The 27,508-nt window shown below is 37.5% G+C and overlaps 1 protein-coding gene across 3 annotated transcripts; it reads left to right on the top strand.

The window, feature by feature from the left end:
- The first annotated feature begins 1,340 nt into the window (after positions 1-1,340).
- On the top strand, positions 1,341-22,989 carry CDK7 (cyclin dependent kinase 7). Of its 3 annotated transcripts, XM_068990582.1 has the most exons (12): positions 1,341-1,464; positions 1,825-1,884; positions 8,889-8,922; positions 10,037-10,104; positions 10,945-11,013; positions 12,890-13,000; positions 14,221-14,339; positions 15,896-15,995; positions 16,437-16,523; positions 19,801-19,950; positions 22,206-22,353; positions 22,792-22,989. In XM_068990582.1, the coding sequence occupies exons 1-12, from the start codon at positions 1,399-1,401 to the stop codon at positions 22,818-22,820; spliced, it is 1,041 nt and encodes a 346-aa protein (XP_068846683.1). In that variant the 5' UTR covers positions 1,341-1,398; the 3' UTR covers positions 22,821-22,989. The 3 variants fall into 3 exon arrangements, with proteins under 3 accessions (XP_068846683.1, XP_068846685.1, XP_068846684.1); XM_068990583.1 differs by lacking the exons at positions 10,037-10,104; positions 10,945-11,013 and having other exon boundaries at positions 1,342-1,464; XM_068990584.1 differs by lacking the exons at positions 8,889-8,922; positions 10,037-10,104; positions 10,945-11,013.
- The last annotated feature ends 4,519 nt before the right edge of the window (positions 22,990-27,508 follow it).

Genomic DNA, 27,508 nt, shown 5'->3' with positions numbered 1-27,508 from the left:
TTGCTTCTCCTTGCCCCTCTAAGTTTATAGTGTAATCTCTCACAACAAAGGGAGACTTTTAAAACATTGAGTCAGATATCATTTATCTGCTCAAAACTTTGCAGTGGCTTTTCAGTAATATTTTCCTGGTAACACCCTATTTCGGAGAAGGCGATGGCATCCCACTCCAGTACTCTTGCCTAGAGAATCCCAAGGACAGCGGAGCCTGGTGGGCTGTCGTCTATGGGGTTGCAGAGAGTCGGACACGACTGAAGCGACTTAGCAGCACCAACATCCTATTTAAAATCACAAACCCTACTATCTATTCCCTTTCCCTGCTCTACTATCTCAATAGCACTGGTCACTATGTATTATAGCGTATTTTAATTGTTTTGTTAGCTCCTCCCCTTGGAAGGCAGGGATCTTTGTTTTTAGCTTGCCGATTTCTTAGAGTCTGCAACAGAGCCCAGCATACAGTAAGCACTCAATATATATTTGTTAAATATATGAATTAACGTGTTTGTTGATTTGTATGAAAAGCGAATAATGTTGAGTACTGATTACAGTTAACCATTGAGCACTAGGCCTAAAACTTCGTTGCAAGTATCGTTTAATCCTCGCAACCGCCTACGATGAAATCTATTAGTTCCTTCCACCTTACAGGGTGAAAAACTGATGGTCAGAAGTCTGTTCCACACCACGAAATTGTTCTGCTTACTAGGAATTTATTTGCCTGAATGTGCTTCTTCGTAAGGGACTAAGAATGCCTCTCGACCAGACCTTAAGAACTAGCACTCGCTTCAGTTCACTCAGTCTTGTCTCACTCTGTGACCACATGCACCGCAGCACGCCAGGCTTCCCAGTCCACCAGCAACTCCCGGAGCCTGCTCAAACTCATATCCATCCAGTCGGTGATACCTTCCAACTCCGCTTAAGTAACTGGAAACTGTCGGCTTAGGCGTCCATGGTAACCATGGTGACAGGATAGCCTTGAGCAAAAACCAGAGATCAGAGACGAGGCCAAGCCTTCCAGACCCATACACATCTATTAAATCCTGAACTCAGAGCGCTGATCGGTCTTCAGTAGTGAAGAAAACACCTGTTAAAACGGTAACAGGGCGACACACTAGCTACCTGCAAGAGCACCACGCCTCCGGCACTATCTGCGGTCATGTGAGCAGAGGGGGCCCGGTTCAGGAAGCCCGGCAGTCCCGCCTCGCCTCGCTCAGCTTCCGTAGGGAGAGGGCTCTGGCCGGACCTACTTCACAGCATCCCCGCCCACCCCGGAAGTGGGGGCGGAGCGAGTGAAGCGTCGGCGCTCAGTGGGCGGAAGTGGCTGTTGAGGCTTTAAGGTAGCTTTAAATTCCTGCTGTCTTGGCAGCTCACCCTTTTCAGCTGCAGACGGGCTCCTCGCGACGGATGGCAGTGGACGTGAAGTCGCGAGCGAAGCGTTATGAAAAACTGGACTTCCTCGGGGAGGGACAGGTGAGGCTCTCGGGCGGGCCTCGGAGGACCCTGAGCAGGGAGCGCCGGGCCGCCTCACACTGTCGAAAGTTTTCTCGTGGAAGCCAGAGGACGGGGCACGCTCCTCGTTCTCCTCGGAGAAGGAGGCTGCCCAGACGCCCCTGCTGCCCCTTTGTCCACCCTGGACCTGAGTCCCTGAGCGGCCCTCTCCGCTCAGTGGACTGGAACGGGACGTGGACGACCTCACCACGTTGCCAGCCGCCGCGAATTTGCTCTTAGAACCCAGGATTCCTTGCTTCCCCAAGTCTAAAAAAAGTGAAAAGGCCAACACAAACCAAGAAGTTCTCACAAATTTAACATTACTCCTGTATTTCTGTCTAGTTTGCCACGGTTTACAAGGCCAGAGACAAGAACACCAACCAAATTGTCGCCATTAAGAAAGTGAGTTGCAGTTTGTTTTTCCTTGTGTCTTCTTGAGTGGTGTGTGTGTCTTCTTGAAGGGGTGTGTGTGTGTGTGTCTTCTTGAAGGGGTGTGTGTGTGTGTCTTCTTGAAGGGGGGGTGGTGTGTGTGTGTGTGTGTGTCTTGAAGGGGGGGTGGGGTGTGTGTGTGTTTCTTCTTGAAGGGGGGGTGGGGTGTGTGTGTGTGTATGTGTGTCTTCTTGAAGGGATGTGTGAATTGAGATGAAGAGAGGCTGTATCTTGTTTGTTTTATAAACGCAAACATTGGCAAAGGGGACAAATACTGCTTGTCTGTTGGGCCCTCAGAACTACTCATCTTTCCAGGTCCCTATTTCTTCCTCAACAGCATCCACTCTATATCTGTATTTTCTGAATACATACTTACCATTAAAGGCTTTTGCCAGCATTAATAACATTGAAGTGCCTTTTTTTTTTAATGGTTTAAGTACCTTTTTTACTTGCATTTCATTCAAGAAATTTAGATCATATTTGACTTTCTATATGCCAAGCACTCTCATCCTTGTTTTTTTCATTTAACCCTTATAAGAGCCAGGTGATGTAGGTAAAGTATCTCTGTTTCATACTTGAGGTGCCTGAAGCTATGGGAGATGAGCCATCGTCAAGATGGCACAGGTAGTAGTTGATAGAGCCAGGCTTTACATCCAGGTGTACTGCTTCCAGGCTGATTGCCTTTCCCCATACTTCTGAAATCAGTAACCCTCTCAGGAGAGGCTGGTTTCTTCACATCTCATAGATAGAGGAACCTGGTGGGTCTGTGGAGTTGCAAAGAGTCAGACATGGCTGAGTGACTGAGTACACACACAAGGCCTTTTGGTGGCTTAAGCATGTCCCTCTCATATTCTTAACACCTGCTCCCCATTCTTCTTTTCTAGAATTATTCCTGCCCTTGTTATCTTTTTTACTTTTTCTAATGTGTCTAATCTTTTTCAGTTTCTGTTCTATAAGCCAATGCTATTTATATCTACTCCCTTGTAAAACCCTTAACTTTCCTAATCCTTTTAAAGTTATTTTTCTGATTCTGCCCCTGGTTCACTTTATTCTAGCCACACTGACCTTTCTATCCCTTGAGTATATTAAATGCATCCCACTCCCAGATTCATTGCATTTGCTCTGGCTTCCAGTTAGTGTATTTTTCCTCTAAAACTTGGCCTGGCTGGTTCTTTATCATTTAGATCTCAGTCAGATATCTCCTGTACATATAGACTTCTGCTGGTCATTCTAGCTAAAACAGGTATACTTGCCTTCTTCCCTAGTGTTCTTTTCCATATTTCTTTGTTATCTTCATAGCATTTATCAAAATCTTTTATCTTTGAGTTTATTTTCTATTTACTACCACTCAAATTATATTTAGGACTGTGGCTAGTACATTTGCAGACACTTAAAAATGTATTGGCTTGACTAACTGATACTGTCTCTTCAAACTGTTGGCATATTGAGTTCTGTGGTTTTTCTGAAAATCCCAGTTGGTTTACTTGCTTGCTTTTATCATAAATTAGGATTTAGAATTCATCCTGTTTCTCAGTGATGGGCTTCCCAGGTGATGCTGGTGGTAAAGAACTTGCCTGCCAATGCAGAAGACATAAGAGATGTGGTTTCGATCCCTGAGTCGGGAAGATTCCTTGGAGAAGGGCATGGCTACCCACTTGAGTATTGCCTGGAGAATTCTGTGGACAGAGGAGCCTGGTGGGGTCTGGTCCATAAGGTCACAAAGAGTCGGACATGACTGAAGCGACTTAGCAGTATATTTCTCAATGATAGACTGCTACCCCTTGAAAGTGACATTATGGAATATTCTTTTACGTTTAATTTTTATTTCAAATAGTACATCTTTGTAGTTTTATGGAATGTAACCTTTATATAAATGGAATATATAACCTTTAAATCACTGTGTTGTACACCTGAAACTTATATAATATTTTATGTCAACTGGACCTCAAAAAAAAACAGGAATATTTCTCCTTTTACCAAACCCCATTAATTCTCAAAGCATTTGTTTTTTTTTAAAGTCAGTTACTAGGCCAAGCATGCCTCTCTCCTCTACCCCTGGTTTTCACTCATTGGAGCAATGCCTTTCAACTCCAAAATTGATTTCTCTGGTATTTACATCCATTTTTTTAGATAGTATGCTTATGATCCCTGAGTGGCCTCCTTCCTTAGTTCTGTAAACCCTAGAGATTTGGTGCTTGTGCATCTTCCCCTCCCAACACTCAATTTCTACTCACACTCATTTACTGGCTTCCCTGGTGGCTCAGACAGTAAAGCGTTTGTCTACAATGTGGGAGACCTGGGTTCGATCCCTGGATCAGGAAGATCCTCTGGAGAAGGGAATGGCAACCCACTCCAGTACTCTTGCCTGGAAAATCCCATGGACGGAGGAGCATGGTAGGCTACAGTCTATGGGGTCGCAGAGTCAACATGACCGAGAGACTTCACTTTCTTTCTTTCTTTTCTTGAATTTAACAGAAAAGGAGTAATAAGCTATTATTATTTCATCTGTTGTATTTTGGACCTTTAAAATATCATTAATCTACCTTATCCTTTTTAAACAGTTGTACTGAATTTACATTTCCCAGTTTAACCAGTCCTCTGTGGTAACTTTTTGGAGCAGTTTTCACTTTGCACTATTTGTTTTATGTATCTCAGTTCAGTTCAGTAGCTCAGTCGTGTCCGACTCTTTGGGACCCCGTGAATCACAGCACGCCAGGCCTCCCTGTCCATCACCAACTCCTGGAGTTCACTCAGACTCACGTCCATAGAGTCGGTGATGCCATCCAGCCATCTCATCCTCTCTCGTCCCCTTCTCCTCCTGCCCCCAATCCCTCCCAGCATCAGTCTTTTCCAGTGAGTCAACTCTTCGCATGAGGTGGCCAAAGTATTGGAGTTTCAGCTTTAGCATCATTCCTTCCAAAGAAATCCCAGGGCTGATCTCCTATACATTATTGTATACTTCTGAGCTCTTTCTCTCTTCCAACACACACACACACACTCTTCTGCAACTTGTTTTTCTGAATCAGTATCATTTCTGAAATCTTCCAGATGGATACATATAGATCTGTTTATTCATACTCTGATGATTAGATTCTATTCTGTGACTACACTAAAATTGGTCTATCCAAACTCTTGTTGATAAACATTTAAGCTGCTTTTTTTTTAATGTTTTACTCTAATACACTCCTTCTACAGACATACATTTGTGCATTTCTCTAGAAAATGTATCTATAGTTGAAACTTAATTGCCAGTTATTGCTACATAGAGAATACTGTGATGTTGAGAAAGATTGAAGGCAGGAGGGGAAGGGGATAACAGAACAAGATGGTTGGATGGCATCACCAGCTCAATGGTCATTAGTTTAAGCAAACTCTGGGAGATGGTGAAGGACAGGGAAGCCTGCTGTGCTGCAGTCCATGGGGTTACAAAGAGTTGAACACGACTGAGCGACTGAACAACTGAACAACAGCAAGAGAATACACATCAACATCCCCAGATACTATCAAACTGCTTTCCAAAATGGTTGGATCAGTTTAACCTCCCACCACATTTTCACCATGTTTGTATCATCAGATTTTACAACAGTTGTCAATCAGATGGGTCAAAAGTGGTATATGGATGTTTTTTCAATTAATATTTCTCTGATTACCAGTGAGTTTGATCATCTTTTCCTAGATTTATTGGCTTTTTATAGTTTTTCTGTTAGGTTGCCTACATTTTTTTCCTTTCCTGTTGACTTGGTGGAATTTCTTATATATTTTGGATACTGAACCTTAGTCAGAAATACGCACTACAGATACCATTGTCAGTGTAAATCTATAATAAGAATAGAAGAGTGTTATTCAAGCCAATCTGAATTATAGCCCAGAAGGCAGTCTCTCAGATAGCTCTGAGTTCTGAAGAAGTATGGTTTTCAGCATAGTTTATATCTTGTCAGAACAGAAAACATCAAACATGATTGGGGTACATTCCTTCAACGTTAAAAAAAAAAAGATCACTGTATATAGTGAGTCAGTATGATCTTGGCTCCTGGGAAGGGGACCTTATAAAGGAGTACTACCTTTGAAGTCCCTGGAAGGGAGGTATTTATCCTTATCTTCAAAATAGGCATTCTTTACAGTGGCTCAGATGATTAAGATTCCTCCTGCAATGTGGGAGACTTGGGTTCAATCCCTGGGTTGGGAAGATCCCCTGGAGTAGGGAATGGCAGCCTACTCCAGTATTCTTGCCTGGAGAATCCCATGGACAGAGGAGCTTCTCAGGCTCCATGGGGTTGCAAACAGTCAGACACAACTGTGCGATTTTCACTTTTGGTAGTGGACCCTTTTATTCCAATATTTAAAGCAGATAGACAGTATGTGTTTCATAGACCACAAAACAGGCTGTTCTAGTTAGCATAAAGTTTGTTAAGTAAGCCAGAATGATTTCTTTGTACTTTAGTATGTGAAAATTTCTTCAATCATCATCTCTCAGACTTTGGGCTTTCAGTTATCTTTTGAGGTACAGGTATTTAAAATTTTAGTCTGGTTAAATTTGTCTATTTTTCCCCTTTTTTGGTTCCCTTTTTTTGCATGCTTCCCTGCCTCCAAATTATAAAGAATTCTCCTATATTTTCATCTGAAAATTTTAAAGTATCGCTTTTCACATTTAGGTCTACATTCCATTTGGAGTTAAATTTTCTTTGTTGTGTAGTATGAAAATCTAATATTTTTTCCCCAGCTCTCAACATTTTCTTAGTACATCCTTTTCCTGGTGAGTTGTAATGCCAAGTTCTAATTTATATTTGGATTTGTTTCTGGGCATACTGTTCTTTTATTGGTTGATTTTCTTTTTCCCCCCATTCCTGCTGCACTGCTGTAGGGTCTATAATTACTGTTGCCTTGTAAATTCTCAAGGGCTTTCTGTAGTTGTGGTCTGGGGGCTTCTCATTGCAGTAGCTTCTCTTGTTGCAGAGCCTGGTCTCCAGGGTGTGTGGGCTTGGTCGTTGTGGCACACGGGCTTAGTTGCCCCATGGCTTAGTTGTGGAATCTTTCCAGACCAGGGATTGAACCCCTGTCCCCTGCACTGGGGATTCTCAATCACTACTCTTCTTCGAAATTATCTTGGCTTACTCTATGAGTCAGTTGAGAAATTTGAATCAAATCAAGAGAATTTGAATATGAACTAGTTATTACATGCTGCATGGCATTATTATTAATTTTATTAGGAAGGAGAATGGCATTATGGGTATATAAGAAAATGTCCACGTTTTAGAGATGCCTGTTGAAGTATATAGGGATGAAATAATACGAAGTCCAACTACAACATTAAAAAAAAATGTATGTTGTAGCCAACAAAAAAGAGGATGGATGAAGTAAATATGGAAAAATGTAATTATTGAATCTGAGTGATAATGTAGATGGCTTCATGAAACTAGTCTATTACATTTCCTAAACACAGTAAAAAATAATGTTTTAAGTTATCTGTTCTTAGCTCCTTACTTTTCTGTATAAAGTTTAGAATCCGTTTGTCAATGTCCATGAAAAATGCTGTTGTACTTTACATCTAGTTTCATTAAAGAGAATTGATGTGTTTATGATTTGAATCTTTCTATCCATGAACATGCTGTCTATGTTTATTTTGGTCACATTTCTTGAACATTAAAACATGTTCAAGAGTGTTTTATAATGTTCTTGGAAAGCTTCATACATTTCTTGTTGGCTTTAATTCCTACATACCTTATATTTTTTGGTGCTATAATAAATGGCCTGTGGAAGTGTTAGTCGACCCCATGGACTGTAGCCCACCAGGCTCCTCTATCCATGGGATTCTCCAGGCAAGAATATATTGGAGTGGATTGCCATTCCCTTCTCCAGGGGATCTTCCTAACCCAGGAACTGAACCTGGGTCTCCTGTGTAACAAGCAGATTCTTTACTGGCTGAGCCACCAGGGAAGCCCAAGATAAAATAAATAGCCTACCTTTAAGGTAAAAGTTGTTTGTAGTATATAGGTGGGGGCTATTTTAAAAGGTAAAATAGCTGATTTTCTGGAGTAGGATTTTTTTTTTTGGTATTCTTGGCTACATTGTCATTGCATAAAGTAGTAAGCTCTTGTTCTTTAACCTGGTAGTTGGGTTTCTGTGAGATGGAACCTATTAATGCAGTTCAGTGTGCTTGTATACAGTAGCAAAAGTTTAACCACTTTCTGTATCCATCACACTCTGTAGTTTTCCTGCTTGGAAAATGTGGTCCCTGGGAAGCATATTATTGGGCATATTAAGCATGTTATGTATATGTTACATACTTCCTCCCAAGTAGTCTTAACTTGAAGTGCTTGTTTTGTTTATTGGGCTTCCCTGGTGGCTCAGTCAGGAAAGAATCTGCCTGCAGTACAGGAGACCTGGGTTCAGTCCCTGGGTTGGGAAGATCCCCTGGAGAAGGAAATGGCAACCCACTCCAGTATTCTTGCCTGGAAGAGTCCATGGACAGAGGAGTTTGGTGGGCTGCAGTTCATGGGGTTGCAAGAGTCAGATGCTGACTTAGTGACTAAACCACCACCACCCACCTCGATTATCTCCCTAAGTTCTGTATCTATCACAATCTATAATTTTTCTTCTTCGAAAATGTGGTCCCTGGGAGTATATTATTGGGCATATTAAGCATGTTATTTTACATGTTACATATTTCCTCCCACGTAGTCTAACTTGAAGTGCTTCTTTTGTTTATTAGCTTGTATTCATTTAATTTAGTCCACATTTAATCTTAGAGTTGTGTAATTCAGAACTTAAGGGGAAAGGAAGGATAGGTACTTGATCCTTTCTTATACTGTTAATTTTGCCTTTCTGATTCATGATTCCTGCTCCCTCCTTACCTGCTAATACTAGCTACCTATAAGTAGTTATGTATTTTTGCTTTAAGCATTTGAAGTGTTTATGTATTACGCATTTGTCTAAATAGTTTAACACATTTTTATTGTGTTTGTTTTTTCCTCTGCCAGATCAAACTTGGACATAGATCAGAAGCTAAAGATGGTAAGTAATTTATTTCATGTAATCTGACAGAACAGAAAAGGTGGTTCTTCTCACTGAGGAAAAGAACAAAGTATTAATTACAGTTAACAATGGTTCTGGGTAGAGTTATTGCAGGTCCCAGAAGAGTAACGATAAGACTCAGGATAGAGATAGGATATTTGTACTTTTCACCATTTGGGTGTTCAGAGGATATTTGGATCACCTAAGCAGATGGAAGACAGCAAGGTTATTAGTGACTTGTCTTAATGTCTTCATTACTGCTTTAGTTGCTTTCAAGCCGCTGTTTTTCTGAGCTTCTGGTTACTTTGATAATTCAGGATTCATGGAAGTATACAAAGCTCACTATAGAATAAATGTATAGGGATGGGAGAGATTTTTGTTTCTCTTCTGCTAAAGCTCTGTTTGAGTGCTAAGTCCTATTTAGTCATCAAGAAAGTTTCTGTGTAAAGGATCCATCATCTCTCTAATACTAGTGCCAGATCTTTTTTTTTTTTTTTTTTAGTATTTATTTATTTGGCTACATTGGGTCTTAGTTGCAGGTTGCTGGATCTTTGATCTTCATTGCGGCATGCAGGATCTTTTAGTTGTGAGAAGCAAGCTCTTAACTTGTGACATGTGGGATCTAGTTTCCTGACCAGGGGTCAGACCTGGGCCCCCTGCATTGGGTGCATGGACCACCAGGGAAATCCCATCAGATCTTATTTTTAAATGTTGGGTTTTGTCCTTTGCATTGGGAAGGATAGTATTTAATCACTAGTTTTCTGTTAGCTTAAAGAATCTGCCTCTGATATTCATAAGGCAAGAGAAGAAAAGCTATTAACTTCTCACCTTTAGGCTACATACTTGTGTACATATTATTCCAGGAGTCTTCAGATCTCATATTCTATAGATGAAGTGAATACTTTTTTCATCATTTATTATAGTCTGTCCTAAACTGTTTTGAAAACAAAGCAATATAAATTGGAAACAGGTATGTTATAAAAATTATTTTTTTTTCCTGAGGAATATTCATTGCTATTTCATCAGAGACTGACCTTTCCCAAAAAAATATGTTTATAAGAAGGTTTGAGATTTCAGAATTCTTTTTCACTTTTTTCTTTGCCTTTTTATCTAGGTATAAATAGAACAGCCTTAAGAGAGATAAAATTATTACAGGAGCTAAGTCATCCAAATATAATTGGTGTGAGTATGATCTAAGTTTCTGGGATTTGGGACCCTGCCTTTCCGAATGTGGTGGATGTTGATTGAAGGCTCAGCAAGATGAGTTGTCCTAGGTGAGCCTTACACAAAGGCTGAAATGTATTTTTTATCCTAATTGTTCTTATAGGTAGTGTTTTAAAAACTATACAACTGATGAAATAAATATGGGCATACAGGCTGATTTTACCAGAAATTTTGAAGTCTAGAGAGCTGTAGCATGTGTAAGACCTTGAGCAGGTTCCCTTGAACTCTGCCTCATAGTCTCTACCTCATAGGGTTGTTATGAGACTAGCTCACTGAATATACATCCAGTAATGGTAACTCACTCCAGTATTCTTGCCTGGAGAATCCCATGGACAGAGAAGCCTGGTGGGGTACAGGCCATGGGGTCGCAAAGAGTCCGATACAACTGAGCAACTAACACCTACTTACCTGGGATAGTGTCTGGCGTAGGGAACACACTCATTCAGTGAATAATAGCTACTGCTGCTGTCTGTTGGATTTTCTTAAGTACCAAGGTTGGGAGTTTTTCTAGATTATAGAGACTTCAGTGAGGTTCTCATTAATTCATTACTTAATTATAATTCCTAAAATTTGGAGGGAGAGGTGATTTTTTTTTTAATAGTAAGGCTTAATAATCTTGTGCTTCAGAGTACTAATTCCTAGCCAAAAATGGATAAATATTAAATTTAATAAAATTATTTAAACTTTACAGTCCAAATGCTTAAGTTTTTAAAGATTAAAAACTTAGGTATAATACTGTCAAGTATTTAATAAGAGTATCACGTGTTGATTTTTTTTTTTTTTAATTTTGCTTTGTAGCTCCTTGATGCTTTTGGACATAAATCTAACATTAGTCTTGTCTTTGATTTTATGGAAACTGATCTAGAGGTAAGACTAAGATTTCTGGAGGAATTTATTTTCCTGTTTATCAAGAGAATCTAAATGTTTATTTTCTGCCTTTGAAGAAGGTAGTCAAAAGAATGCTTAAATTTTGTTGAAATCTAGATGTGGTGTTAAAGATCTTCTGAATCATTTAGCCATATTCCCAGTGTTACATACAAGATTTGGATTTAGATAGCATTTGTGTCTGCCAAGTTCCCGATACCTTATTAACATTACTTTTTAGAAAAATAAGTGTTTGGCTTTGGAGGGTTTGGAACTTCCTTGTGATATTATCACAGACTGTCCTTTTGAAAACCAGCTTTCTTTTTGAGAAGAATAAGATTTTAGGGACTTCCCTGGCAGTCCAGTGGTTAAAACTTCACCTTCCAATGCAAAGGGTGTATGTTCGATCCCTGGCCAGGGAGCTAAGATCCCACATGCCTTGCAACCAAAAAACCAAAACATAAAACAGAAACAGTATTGTAACATATTCAATGAAGCCTTTACAAATGATGCACATCAAAAAAATCTTAAAAAGAATAAGATTTTAGGCTTTTCATTAATACTAATTGAATCTCAGTAATGGACAGTCTGGAGATGTGGAACAAGTGGAATTCTTATACACCGCTGATGAGAATGCAAAGATACAGCCACTTTAGAAAAAACAGTTTGGCAGTTTCTTACACAGTTAAATATACCCTTAGGGTATGATCTAGAAATCCATCTGTGTATTTATTTATCCAAGAGAAACAAAAACATGTCCACACAGATGTTTAGCTTTCTTCGTAATTATCCAAACTGAAAACAACCCAAATGTCTTTCATCAAGTGAATGTATAAACTGGTACATTTTTTATAAAGTGGAATACTATTTGAGAATAAGAAGAAACAAACTATTAATATATACAGTAGTATAGGTAACTCTTAGATACGTTGTACTAAAGGAAAGAAGCCAGGCTCAAAAGCTACTGATGCTATGTGATTCTATGTATGTTTTTTTTGGAAAAGGAAAAACTAAAGGAACAGAAATCAGATCTTTGGTTGCTGGGGTTAGGAATTGAGGGGAAGATTGAGTAGAGAGAGGCATTGGGGAATTTAGGGGGAACTGTTAAACTATTTGTGGTTGTGGTAACACAACTGATGTATTAAAAACAGATTAAAAGTGTCTTTCACCTATTTGAAAAAAAGAAAATTGCATTTTTAGCTCATATAACTAAAAGTCTGGGAGTAAACTGACTTGAATCATAGTTCACAAATAATGCTAGCAGAACACAATTTTTCACTTGTTCTCTGTTGCCTCGTTCATGGGTAAAATTTCTCAATATAGTGGCTCAGGTGCTTGTGGGCTTCTATCCTTAGTTTAATAATGCCTGAGGAGAGAAAGTATTCTGTTGCCTTTGATTCTAGCTCAAGTATTTGGCTTGGCTTGGCTCTCATTTCCATCCCTGAGCTAGTCTGGAAGGCAGGCTGTAGTGTGGTGACGGAGCATGCCTGGATCATGTGTCTGCTACCTTTGGAGGCCACAGGTTGTGCACAACGTATAACCACGTGGACTAAGCTGGGAACACGTGGCTTCCGAAAGGAATGTCGAATGCTGTTATCAGGAGGGGCTGTATATCCTGGGGCAAGTGGAAACGGCAGATGTTTGCTACATGGATGCCTAAAAACATAGCAGTAGGGGACAGAGTACTGCTTTCCTCCTAAACTCGAGAGACTTTGCCTGACCACGTAACTGGGGGTTCTGACAGCCTCCTGAGGAGAGCTAGGCAACCTCTCTTGAGAACCTCCGTTATGAATAAACCCAGCTTGTGTCTATAAATGATATAATAGAGTTTATTTGGAATGCTAAAAGCATACCTGTATCCTGTCTGCCTACCTTACAGGTTATAATAAAGGATAACAGTCTTGTGTTGACACCTTCACACATCAAAGCCTATATGTTGATGACTCTTCAAGGATTAGAATATTTACATCAACATTGGATTCTGCATAGGGTAAGGTTTTTAACCAAGTGTGATTGCGTCTTTATGTTGTAGTCAGACTTTCTGTAGCTAGAAAGACTACAGACTTTGTGTAGACTTTCTGTATTACACAAAAGGCCTGAGTATGTAAATTATTAAAGTAGAACTGGACTGTTTTATCCACCCTTCTTCCTCTCTGCGCTCCCTTCAGTTAAACCAGGTGGTGCTGTGAGAACTCTGTGTTACTAGGTGGAATTTAGAAATGCAACAGGCCTGTTCTTTCATTTTTTTCATACTTAGAAGAGTTAAGTTGCTGACCTAAAAGTTACATATTTTTTTTGAGGTCAGTAGCTATAGTGACTGACAAGAGTATTAGAACCTAGATATTTTGGCTTGAAGTTAAGTGTTCTTTGTGCTATACTGTTACAATAAAAAACAACAGGGAGTCTGGATTAAATTATGCAATGCAAAAATACTTCTGGAAAAATATTTCGGGTAGCTCTGAAACTCTGGGAAGTAATGAAGTAAAATTTCTGAAATGGCTGAGTCATGGTTAGGAACATTCAGCTACTAGAACAAGACTGATGATTTAGATAGGTAGATGTTCCTAGGTATCCTATTTATTAGTAGATAAAGTGCTAAAAATATGTAATAGTAATCCTCATACTTAAGCTTGGAATTCCTTTTAGGTTATGGCTAATATCTTTTTCGCATTGATTGTGAAGACTATATTCTTCATCCTTTATAAACACATAATGTTTTTATTTACTGAAGTTCATATATTGTGGTGTTTATTGTTTTGGGCCTCACGGCTTGTGGGATCTTAGTTCCCCAACCAGGGATTGAACTGGGGCCCTCAACAGTGACAGAGTCCTGACTACTGAACCACCAGGGAGTTCCCCGTATATATTGTTATTGAATTAATAGCGGCAGCTGTTTTTTGAATGCTTACTAGGAACCAGTCATTACTCTAGGCTTTTCACAGGAAATATTAAATTTAATCCTCACAGCAAACCTGTGAAGTATGTAAATTGAAATTCATTGAAAGGAAGTAACTTAACCCAAGGCCTCACTAAGAAATATGGCTAATCTTATTTTGATTTTTAGGATTTTACATCAATGAAAAAAACTTTGGTGGTGGTTAAATTTGGAGTCTTACCCTGTTTCTGCTAAGTTTAAATTTAACTAAATGTATTACTATGATGCTCTCCTTCATCCCGCTTATTTGTTGGTTTAAAATTTCCATTGTATAGGACCTAAAACCAAACAACTTGTTGCTAGATGAAAATGGAGTTCTAAAACTGGCTGATTTTGGTCTGGCCAAATCATTTGGGAGCCCCAGTAGAGCTTATACACATCAGGTTGTAACCAGGTAAGGATTCCTTAACTAACCAAAGCTTGTGTTGTGTAGGACATTAATCACAAATGAGCCTCATGTGGCTTCTTTGAATTTTGGCTGAGTTCAGGAGTTATTGTTGGTATCTTATTAAACAGTGAAAAACTATACAGCCCTTCTTTTATACGGAGTTGAATTAAATCAGTCCGCAGAGATTTATCTAGTAATTTGGGGGGACTAATTTATACTTCTTACACAGTTTAGTTAGGTAGGTTGGAACTATAGTGGCTGTTCTTTTACAGCCTGATTTGGGGAGCCTGTGTTTATTTTATTGGTCAATCCTGATTCCACATTTTATATCATTCAGTGTGAATGAAAATTTCCTAAACAAAGCAGTGCTTTTATTTGGATTTTTCATAGTATTCATTGCTTTTATTCACTGTATTCATTTATGTATACATAAAAAGTATGAACAGAGAGACAGTAGATTTTATCCATAGAGACATTTTATCATTCTTGTTCAGATGGCATTTGATAACTTCCCTGACTCTTAAGAATCTGAGACGATCTTCAGATTTTCTATTCTTTTAAATTACTTTGTCACCTTCTTCCAAATAGATCTCATTGAGTGTCAATCACCTGATCCTTGAGTATAAAGTAAGGGATGTAAGTAGTTGTTCAGGTGATTTCTGGAAAAATTAAACCCATCGTTCAGGAACCCTGGGAACTCAGGAAAACAAGGACCCACATACATGAGCATTGCGTTTCACTGTGTTTCAACTACCAATTTCTGACTTTCTCTACTTTGAAATCAGACACTACTAATAGGTCAAATATAGAGGACTGAGAATTAACAGTTTAGATTAGTGATAGGGATATCTTGATAACCTAGGCAAGAGCAATTTTGGTGGAGTGGTGGGATGAAAACCTGACTGATGGAGTTAAGAGAAGAGTAAATGGAGACAGTAAGAATATACAGCCAGAGAATGAGGGGTGTTAGGGGAAGCAGGGTCCAGAGAAGTTTTTGTTGTTTGTTTCTTTGTTTTTTAGTTTATTTTTTAAGGCTATAAAAAACAATGGTATGTTTAACATTGATAGTAATAAATCCAGTAAAGAACAGAAAGCCGACTGTTGTAGGTAAAAGAGAACTGCAGGAGCAATATCCTTGGAAACAGGCAAGAGTGTATCTGGTGCCCAAGTTGAGGGACTGACTTTAAAAACACTAAAGGCTAGTTACGTAGTTATGGATGGGAAGGTAGGTTGTGAGTGTGCAGATGACTGTTGGTGAGTCTGTAGAAATTTTTTTTTCATTACTTGCATTATTTTAGTAAAGTAGGAATTAGGTTATCAGCTAAGAAGTAGGATGGTGTTTAGGGTTTTGGGAGAAATAACACATTAATCGTCTAAAAGTGAGAGGATGAATGGACTGAGGGTGAATTTGCTGGCAGCAGTAAGGAACTTCTGATTTTATAGCTAATTTTTCTTGAGTTAATATATCCATAAAAGTGCATGATGTTTTTCTGAGGAGTTTTCTCTAAGAAGTACTTTACTAATTCCACTCTAAAATGACAATATTTATTTTTGTTCTCCAGGTGGTATCGGGCCCCTGAGCTACTGTTTGGAGCTAGAATGTATGGTGTAGGTGTGGACATGTGGGCTGTGGGCTGTATATTAGCAGAGTTGCTTCTCAGGGTAAGTCTTGAGTTGATGTATACTCTTTGGTATTGTTATAGGTATTTGTTCTTATAATTTGTGTAAACATTATCTTCTCAGAGGTAATTACCATCCTTGAGATAAGAAACCAACGAACAGGCCAGTAAAAAAAACCTCCACCAAGTACAGCCTGTTTATTAACACCATTTAGGACAATAAAGGTTTATTATTGCTCATTCTGTGTTCTGAAATTCGACCGTAATAAAACTACTGGATTGTAATATGGTACTATCTCTAAAGTAACTAAAAGGGTTAGGATAAACGTCTGTATTTCTGGGATCACTAGGGAAGTCCCGCCCTTAAACTAAGTTTTTAGTTTTGTTACTGTTTAATGTTTCTTATTAAATTAAATTTATTGTATTATTTGTGTAACAGCTATCACAGATCATCTTGAAATATCTGCTTCTTACTTTCTTTTAGGTCCCTTTTTTGCCAGGAGATTCAGACCTTGACCAGCTAACAAGAATATTTGAAACTTTGGGCACACCAACTGAAGAGCAGTGGCCTGTAAGCTTTCACACATGTTCTTTGAAATTTAGAGTAGTGTACAGTGCTGTAACATGAATATTACTTAAACAAATGTATTAATTGTCTTAATTTACTAGTAATGATTACTCTTTGCAAAATTTATACAGTTAAAATTGTGATATACCATCCAGCCTCCTGTATACATATAGCCCTCACCCATCCCAGTAATTTCTACCCTAGTGTTAATCATCATTATTTTGCTGTAAAGCCTTGCTGTGAGGACACACGCCCACATAAATACATAAATACATGACTTGCTTTTTCTTTCGTTCTTTAAAAAATGTGATCACACCATGTAATTTTTTTGCAACCAACTTGCTCTTAATATTGTTCACATTTTCCTTTTTAAGTTATATAATATTTCATTTTGTGGCTGTTTCATGTTTATCAACATCTTGATGGATTTATTTATTGCATTTTCACTAACACATTGAAGGTTTATTTTTGGTTTTGTTTTTCATTATCCCCCAACCAGAGATTGAAGTTGGTCCTCAACTTTCTAACTGAAGTTTAACTATATGTTCTAATTGTAAAACATGCTCTAATAACATTCATTTATTGAACTTACTCTATGCTGTTAATGATGGGGTTTCATAAATTATATTTAATTCTCCCAATAATCCTGTTAAGGTAGGTGCTGTTATTCACACTTTATAGATGAGACAGCTGAGGTGGCGTGAGGTTAAGTAGCTTACCCGAAGTTACCTAGTGTCAGCTAGGACTCCAATTTGAGTCTGACTCCAGAGCCATATTCATAGTATTTATCCAGTACTTTTCATTTGACATGATTTTCTGAATAGTAGTTGCTTATGATGGTTTCCTTGGATTTTTAAAAATTCTTATTTTGATTTACATGCAGAAGGAAATAATACAGAGATATCCCTTGCTTCCTTTACTTAGTTTCTCACAAGGGTAACATCTTGCAAAATTAGGATAATATCACAGCCAGCATGCTGACATTGATACAATTAGTATACAGGACATCACCACAAAGAGCCCTTTTACCATCACACCCACTTTCCTTCCACTCTCACCCATTCCTTAACCCCTGGCAATCACTAATATGATTTCCATTTTTATAACTTTGTTATTTCAAGAATGTTATAAGTGGAATCATTTAAAATGTAAGCTTTTGGAATATGATTTGTAAGCTTTTTCAATATAATTCTCTGGAGATTCATCCAAGAGGTCAGTAATTCATTCCTTTCCCTGTATTGCTGAGTGGTGTGAATGTACCATAGCGTGTCTGTTGACTCACTGAAGGACGTCTACGTTGTTTCCAGTTTGGGGCTATTACAAATAACACTGGTATTTGTAATAACAGTACATCATGGCTTCCCTCATAGCTCAGTTGGTAAAGAATCCGTCTGCAATGCTGGGGACCCCTGTTCAATTCCTGGGTAGGGAAGATCCTCTAGAGAAGAGATAGGCTATCCGCTCCAGTATTCTTGGGCTTCCCATCCCATGTGGCTTAGCTGGTAAAGAATCTGCCTGCAATGTGGGATGCCTGGGTTAGGAAGATCCCCTAGAGAAGGGAATGGCTACCGACTCCAGTATTCTGGCCTGGAGAATTCCACAGACTGTGTAGTCCTTGGGGTTGCAAAGAGTCGGACACGACTGAGCGACTTTCACTTTCGTATCCAAAGGTGGTCTGGTGGTTAGAACTCTATTCTTCTTGCCAAGGGCCCAGTTTCCATCCCTAGGGAACTTAGATCCCACAAGCTACGTGGGCAAAGGAAAAAAAAAAATCATGTACAGGCTTTTAGGTGAGCATGCATCTTTATTTCTCTGGGACAGATGACCAGGAGTGCAGTTGTTAAGTCGTGATAGTTGCATATTTAGCCAGAAACTGCCAAAAAGAAAGTGAAATTCACTTAGTCTTGTCTTTTTGCAATCCTGTGGACTGTAGCCTGCCAGGCTCCTCTGTCCATAGAATTCTCCAGGCAAGAGTACTGGAGTGGGCTGCCATTTCCCTTTCTAGGGGATCTTCTCAACCCAGGGATCAAACCCAGGACTCCTGTATTGAAGGCAGATTCTTTACCATTTGAGCCACCACGGAAGCCCAAAAACTGCCGAACTGCTTTCCAGAGGGACCTGTACTATTCTATATTCTCACCAGCAGTGTAGAAGTAAGCTGTTTCTCTGCATCCTCACTAGCATTCGGTGGTGTCGCTTTTTTATTTTAAGCATCGTGAGAGATGTGTAGTGATAGCTCATTGTGGCTTTAAGTTTCTCTTCCCTGACGACTTACGAATATCTTCTCATGTACTTATTTGGCTCTATATAGCTTTAATGAAATGTCTCGTCTTGTTTTGTAATTGGATTGTGTGTACTTTGGCTGAGTATTGAGCCACTTATATAAAGTACTTATACTCTGATTGTATATGTGGTTTGCAAATTTTCTGTTACTCCGCAGTTTGTCTTTTCATCCTCTTGACAGAGTTTTCCCAGCATAAAAGTTTTTAATTTTGATCAAGTCTGTCTGATCAGTTTTTCTTTTTATAAAGAATGCTTTTGATGGCAAGTCAAAGAACTCTTTGCCTAACACAAAGATATTCCTGATGATTTTCTTTTTCCTAAAAGTTTTATAGTTTAAGTCTGTGATCCTTTTTGAGTTAACTTTTACATGGGATGTGAGACTAAAAGTGTCTTTATGGCAGGAGTGGGGGTTGTTGTTTATGACACTTCTCCCTCTGCCATTACCATAGTCTTAATAAATTATCTGTATATTAAGTCTTTTTCCAAGTTGTGTATACTATTTTAGTTCCTTAGCCTTTCCATATGAATTTTAAAATAGCCTATCTATCTAATAATCTTGCCAGAATTTTGGTAAGAATTGCATTAAACCTGTTTACCAGCTTGAGGAGAATTGTCAGACGTCCTTACAGTGCTGAATCTTCCAATCCACAAACATGGTAGGGCTCACCGTTGATTTAGAGCTTGGATTTATTTCATCAGTGTGGTATAGCTTTCAGTATATAAGTCCTGCTCACATTTTGTTAGATTTTCACCGAAGCTTTTCCTCGTTGTGTTTGAGAGTTTCTAAAGGGCGTTGTTTTTCATTTCAGTGTCCACATGTTTTTTGCTAATACGGAGAACTAAAGTTGACTTGTGTTTATCTTCCTGTAACCTTGTCTGCTCACTAGTGCTAGGATAGAGCATCATATCATCGGTATGACAGTTTTATTTACTCATTTGAGATCTATATGCCTTTCAATCCTTTACTTAAGTTTGAATTATAAAAATATTTTTACAGGACATGTGTAGTCTTCCAGATTTCGTGACATTTAAGAGTTTTCCTGGAATCCCATTACAACATATCTTCATTGCAGCAGGAGATGACTTACTAGATCTTATACAAGGCTTATTCTTATTTAATCCTTGTACTCGAATTACAGCCACACAGGTATGTTAGTGTATCTTTCGAATTTCTTAAGATTTCCTAGCATTCTTTAAATACTGAAAAGGTGCGTTTGTTTTGTTTTAAGAAATAACAATTTTTTTCGCCTAAACTATAAGCAGTATATGCCCATACAAGTGCAGAAGATTATAAAGATGATTCTAAAAATAAAAAATTAAAAAAATAAAGATGATTCTATTTCATAATTAGGTCATCTACTTGAAAGTAAATTAGAGAAGAAAAAAAAATGATGTTTTGTGTTTGTTAAGACACTGGAATATTTCAGTTAAACTCTTAAGTAACTTAAATCTTGTGCCAAAACCAATGCCAAAAGTGTTTTGTTTTGTGTCTTCGCGCAAGAAATGCAGTCCAGATAATGCATTCTGGTCATTGTCACAGTCAGAAAGAGATAATGAGTAGAAGAAAATGATATAGTCTGATACAACTGTATTACTCAAAAGAGATTGAAAGATACTCTAAATAGAAAAACACTGAAACTGACAGATACTTAAGGGAAATAAGAATCAAACTCAAGAAAAATGTGGAATACCAAGAATATCTGCTCTTATAGAAGAAGAGAGAAGTATTATCAAACATAAAAATATAAGATCTATAGACTTGAAAGTCTTTTTTTCTTTATTTTAAAAACAAGCACATATAGATAGATGGGTGGTCACGAACGCTTAAAGTTGGGGCAGGGAAATGCAGTGCCAAAATGCAACACATTACAGTGATTCGGCTTCATAAAGGAAGAGACTGAAATGTCGCACATCTTCATATCTGACGAAACATAAATGCACAAAATACAGGGGTAAAAAGTGGATTTTTTTTTCACATAGGCTTACTACAGACTATAACAGATCTTTGTTTAATGTATTTACTTGTATAAACCTCTACCCCATAGCAGTACATGCCACATTAATACATATATACCAGATATTTTACCATTGGAATCACTCTTCTAATTTCAAACAGTTAACTCATTTTTCCCTTTTATCCATGTATGTATACATCTTACCTCTGTCATAAGAACCTTGAGACCAGGTCAGATTGTCAAGAAGGTTGTTTTCGTTAATAGTAAAGCTCAAAAGTTATAGAAAAATATTAGTTATGATAACTTACTTGGGTTGTATTTTGATAGAATGGATTTTTTTTTAGAGTTAATTTTTTAATGGGTTTTGGCCTATGGATATTTAGAAGTTGGAATGAGGGACTTCCTTGATAGTCTGGTGGCTGAGACCCTGTGTTCCCAATGCAGGGAGCCCGAGTTCGATCCCTGGTGAGGGATCTAGATCCCACATGCCACAACTAAGAGTTTTCACGCCACAACTAAAGACCTTGCATGTTGCAACAAAGACCTGGCTCAGCCAGATAAATAAACATTTTAAAAACATAAAAGTTTAATGAGATACCCTTCTTAGATCTCTGTGTAGCTCAAAATTAGCTTAATTTACTTATGGAACTGCTGTGATTTGGAAGTAATATTTTATAAGTTCAATTCTTCTGAAGTAAGAATTCTCTATCTAAATTATTACTGCAAATAGTATGTTGGCGAGTAGGGAGAGTTGCTTGAAAAGTTTATATGACTTCTTTTGTTCCTAAGAGAATTATCCAAAAGGAAATACCTTATTAAATTATTGTGGCTGTTAAACAGTATTGTGATGCAAATAAAGTATGAACTTGACAACCTTTTCACCTCAAATAAACTATTTTTTTGGAATTTTGGACCTAGGCAAAAATATAATATTATAGAACATTGGACTAGTGGTAAATAGAAATAAACTTGGACAAGTCCTTCCAAGTAAGAATTCAGTTAATTTCTAGTGGATTGTTGGACTTTAATCTGTCATTTCCAACCCATTGCATCTTTTTAAAAGCTTTATTTTTAAGAATTCATATGATTTGGAATTTGAACACACACAAATGTGACAAATAAACTTGGAAGTTGTTTTTAAGCAACTTTCTCTATTTTCAGCTATAGAGCCTATAATGTGTAGAGAAATGAATTTTACAATATCTTATTAAGGATTTTTCATATTTTGTATAGGCTATCATGGAAAAATTCCATTCTTATAGTAATACAGTAATGGAATTAGTGATCAATCTTAGGCTGCTAGATATTTGTAGTAATGTACATATCCAAATACTCAAAATTAAGTTTAAGAGAGGGTATATTTGCTTAGTATATTTAATGCTCCTTACAACACAGTTCAGATATTCATATAAAAGCTCACTATCTCTGGTCTCTTTTCTTTGGAAAGGCGTTGAAAACTAAGTATTTCAGTAATCGCCCAGGGCCAACACCTGGATGTCAGCTGCCAAGACCAAACTGTCCAGCAGAGGCTCTAAAGGAGCAGTCTAATCCCGCCATGGCAACGAAACGGAAGAGAACAGAGGCCTTGGAACAAGGTAAAACTCATTTTCTTACATGCATTCTGAAAACTCCAGATAGCTAGTATAGCTAGTGACTGGGCAGCTAAGAAATGTAGACTGTGAGGTTTTTACTTGTTATCAATTTAAATTTTATAAAGTAGAATGTGATATTTTACCTGTATTTGCTTCCTTTGAGAATATGTAACATCATGAGTACTTAACATCATGCTTTTTTTTTTAGGACATGGGCACTTTTGAGTACCCCTCAGTGTTATGAGAACTATCCATGTGTACCCTATTTTTTTCATAAATTCCTAATAATACACTCTATGCTTAGTGTTTAGCAAGTGTTATTGGAAAATCAAAGCAACTAAAAATATAGTTGGAATGCAATGACTGGTTAGAATTACTTTAAAATTAAATGTAATTTTATAGAATTACTATAAAAGTAAATAACCTTATTTTTCCCCCCAGGAGGATTACCCAAGAAGCTAATTTTTTAGTTACAGAGAAAACTGGACAATATTCTACTACTGAAGGAAACAGTGAAAAAGGCACAATAATAAACATAAAGGAAATGCTTTAAAAGACATTTGTAAATATTCTGCACGTGTAAAATATGTAAGACTGGGTTATTTTTATTAAATGTATTTTAAAACAAACTTAATTCTGATTTTCTGATTAGAGTACAGTAGTAATAAAATAACTTTAGTTCTCTGAAATGTAGAATTGAAAATGCATTAAGGCATCCTTAATAAAGATAATTATCAATTATTTTAATGATCTGGCCTATATAGCATTACAAATTTATAATAAAGGGGGTAGTATTTAAAAATAGAAAATTGGTTTTGGTCTCAAAATTTTATGAGTGGTAAGTAGACTGTAACTCTCATAGAGCATTTTTATTTTTACTCAGAACTTTTAAGTATCTTCTATGTTAATCCCTATAAATCTAGTTTCTGTTTTAGCTGCCATATAATTTATAGCATATATCACATCTTATGATATATCTTACACATGCTCTGTTTACAGACCATGTTGTTTTTCTTTTGCTATATAAATGTTACCATAAATGTAGCAGTTTAAAGTAACACAAATTTATTAGCTCCTAGCCCTATAGGTCAGATACCTCTCATCAATCAATTGTAATTTTTTTTTTGTTTCTTTTACATAAGCCAATATCAGGATGTCAGTTGGACTTTGCACTCTTATTTGAGGCTGTAAGGTAGAATCTGCTTCCTAATTAATACAGTTCATGTCATTTTAATGCACATGCCTCTTATCCTTGCTAGCTGAAGGCAGTTCACTTGCCTGGTTGCATGTCACTCTCCATCTGCAGACCAGCAACAGTGTCAAATCTGTGGCTTCCTCATCTGCTGCCAATAGAGAAAATTCTTCCTTTTCCTTTTTTTAAGGACTCACCTGATAAACTAATGTCAGCTCACCAAAGGCTTAATTATAAGTCTTAAAATTCCCTTCATAGCAGTTCCTAGATTGAATGCTTGAATAATCAGGACAGAAATCGTGAGAGGGCCATCTTTAGAATTCTGTCACGTGGACATTTAGGTTATTTAAATTTTTTCACAGTTGTAAATAAAAAAAGATGTTTATATGTACATGCAGGAGTTGTACATATTTAGAATTGTAATTGTGAGGTCATAGTTACACAGTTGTACATTTTCAAGTAGCATTGATATTGTCATACTTCTCCAAAGTAGCTGTATCAATTTACACTCCCAGTAACTGTTCAGTAGTTCTTAAAAATGGAAAAGCCCCTTACCATACAAAAGTTAACTCTAATTCCCTATGGTCCAGTGGTTAAGACTCTGCTTTCACTTCCAAGGGCACAGATTCAATCATTGGTTGGGGAACTAAGATCCTGAAAGGCACATGCTGGGATTGAAAAAAAAATATCAAAAGACCTAAACATGAGACCTAGAACTATAAAGATTCTTAGAAAATAACACAGGAGGAAAGCTTCATGACATCAGGTTTGGCAGGGGCTTCCTGGATATGACCCCAAAAGCAGAGGCAACAAAAGTGAAAAAAGGACAGTTTGGACTGTTATCAAAATTAAAAGCTTGTATGCCTCAAAGGAACATGATCAGTGGAATGAAAAGGCAACTCCTATGGATTGAAAATATTTACAAATCATGTATCGGATAAGGTTCATAGCCAGAATATGTGAAGAATATATGTTGTTCTTGTGTGTGCTCAGTTGTTCAGTCATGTCCAAGTCTTTGCAACCTCATGGACTGTAGCCCACCAGGCTCCTCTGTCCATGGGATTTTCCAGGTAAGAGTACTGGAACAGGTTGCCATTTCCTTTTCCAGGGGGATCTTCCCAAACCAGGGATCAAACCTGTATCTATAGCATCTCTTGCATTGGCAGGCATCTAGGAAGCCTGTTGCTAATAGCTCAACAACAACAACAACAAATCCAATTTAAAAATGGACAAAGAACTTGAAATAGACATTTCACCAAAGATGATATAGAAATGGCTAAAAAGCACATGAAGATTCCCAAATCACTAATCGTTAGGGAAATGCAAGTTAAAACCACAATGAGATACTGCTTTAAACTTACTAAGATGGCGGTCACCAAAAATAAACAACTCAGAAAATCAAGTGTTAGCATGTGGAGAAATCAGGAAACCTTTCCACACCATTGGTGGGAATGAATAAAAAACAGTGCAGCAGCTGTCGGAAACTAGTGTTTGCTCAAAAAGTTTAAAGTGGAATTACCATATGATCCAGCAGTTTCACTTCTGAGTATGTACCCCAAAAAGTTGAAAGCAGGATCCCAAATGTGTACATTCATTAACTTTTATGTAGGAATCTATTTCACCTCATCATCTCATCTCTAGTACTCATAATCTTTCTTTTTTAAAAACTATTTTTTAATGGGGTATAGCTGATTAACAACATGGTGACAGTTTCAGGTGAACAGCGAAGAGGCTCAGCCATACTTACACATGTATCCATTCTCCCCCCCCAAACTCCCCTCCTGTCCACGCTGCCGCCTAACATTGAGCAGAGTTCCATGTAGCACTCAATAATCTTTGAGTTCTTTGCTAATTTGATATCTCATTCTAATTTACTTTTCTTTGATTTCTACTTTGTTGCTAGTCATATATGATTCCGCCTTTGTGAACTGTTGATTCAGATTATTTTAAACTATTTTTAAAGATTACTTTCCATTTAGTTACGACACGTTTATATGTGTGTGTGCTATATACATGCTCAGTTACTCAGTTGTGTCCAACTCTTTGTGACCGAAGAACTGTAGCCCGCCAGGCTCCTCTGTCCATGGGGATTCTCCAGGCAAGAATACTGGAGTGGGTGGCCCCACCCTCCTCCAGGGGATCTTCCCAACCCAGGGATCAAACCCAGGTCTCCCACATTGCAGGCAGATTCTTTACTGTCTGAGCCACCAGGGAAGCCCAGGTATTATAAAGTATTGGTTGTATTTCCATGTTGTACAGTATATCCTATGCCTTGTACCCTCATTTCCCTACCCCTATATCCACCCCCATAACCACTATTTTGTCCTCTATATTTGTGAGTCGGCTTTTTTGTTATGTTCACTAGTTTGTTTATTTCACATATTAGTGATACCTTGCAGTATTTGTCTTTCTCTGACTCACTTCAGTTAGCATAATGCCCTCCAAATCTATCCATGTTGCTTCAAATGGGGAGATTCTTTTTTGTGGCTGAGTAGTAGTTCAGTGGTTTTCTGAGACAGTTATATACGGTTTCCCCCAGTGGCTGTACAAATTTACATTCTCACCAGCAGTGTACAGGTGTTCCTTTACTCCACATCCTCACTATTATGTGTATTTTTGATGATGGCCCTTCTGACAGGTGTAAGGTGATATGTGGTTTGGCATTTCCCTGATGACTAGTGATGTTGAGCATCTTTTCATGTGCCTGTTGGCCGTCTGCATTTCTTTGGAAAAATGTCGGTTCAGGTCTGCCCGTTTTTAAATTGGATTGGTTTTTTCTTTTCTTTTTTTTTTTTTTTTGCTGTTGGGTTATATGAGCTGTTTATGTATGTTGGATATTAAATTCTTTGTCATATCATTTGCAAGTATTTTCTCCTATTCAGCAAGTTGTTTCTTCATTTTGTCTATGGTTTCCTTTGCTCTGCAAAAGCTTTTACATTTAATTAGGCCCCATTTGTTTATTTTTGCTTTTGTTTACTTGATGAAACTTAATTCTTTGTCCTTGATCAGTTGGAATATTACAGATTTTATCAATTTATGTGTTTGTTTTAAACACATTTAAAAAGAACCTTTCTAGTTTTTGCAATTTGATTTTTTTTTATGTTTCTCTTTTTGGTATTATTAAATAATCCCAGATCCTTCCTTTCCCTACCTTAAAAATTATTATATATACTAGACTATGTATGGACTTTATCTTATTCTCATTGACCTGCTGTTACCACACTGTTTTGAATAATGTAGCATTGTATTACTGTCAGGACAATATATTTTTTAATTAAATGTAATTTTTCTTTTATTTTGGAGTATAGTTGATAAATATACTTTGATATCTGATAACAGTAGATCCTCATTCTTCATTTTCTCAAAATGTCTTTGCCAACTTTTCAGCTTTTGTTAGTGACTACCAGTGTGGTTCCTGTAACACAACTATAAATGGTTTATATTGTTACCTTATCACCCTGTTGTGTTAGTTCATCTATTTAAATAGCAGTATCTTTTCGTAACTGCTGGAAATGCAGTGCATTTCCTGTGCCATCATTGTGATGCTTTGTGATTAATATAGTAATATTCCCAAAAGGTATTGAAAATTATTACTATGTAGTGTTTTTAGAAAGAGAACATTTTAAATGGCCTAAAATTCAGCATTAAGACCAAGAAGTTAATTTAGAGTTATTTATAAGTGCCAGAATTCTGTGTAGATCTGGCTATAAAATGTCACCACTCTGACAAAAAAATCAGCTATAAAGGAAAGTTGCTAGCAATGACTTTGAATATACTTCTGCCAAATTCCTACCATAATAACTTTTTTATTGCAGTTAAGGAAATTATTTTTAAGCTTTATATGGGAAATAAAAAACAACTAAAACAAGATAAATGTATTCCAAAAATTAACATTGAGTCATTCCTTTTGTTGCTTGAGCCAAAGATCCCTATAGTCAACAATCTGTATAGTCAATCTAAATAAAT

Source organism: Capricornis sumatraensis, chromosome 18, assembly GCF_032405125.1.
Source record: "Capricornis sumatraensis isolate serow.1 chromosome 18, serow.2, whole genome shotgun sequence".
In the NCBI taxonomy this organism is placed as follows: Eukaryota; Metazoa; Chordata; class Mammalia; order Artiodactyla; family Bovidae; genus Capricornis; species Capricornis sumatraensis.
This window is presented reverse-complemented; position numbering and strand designations above follow the sequence as displayed.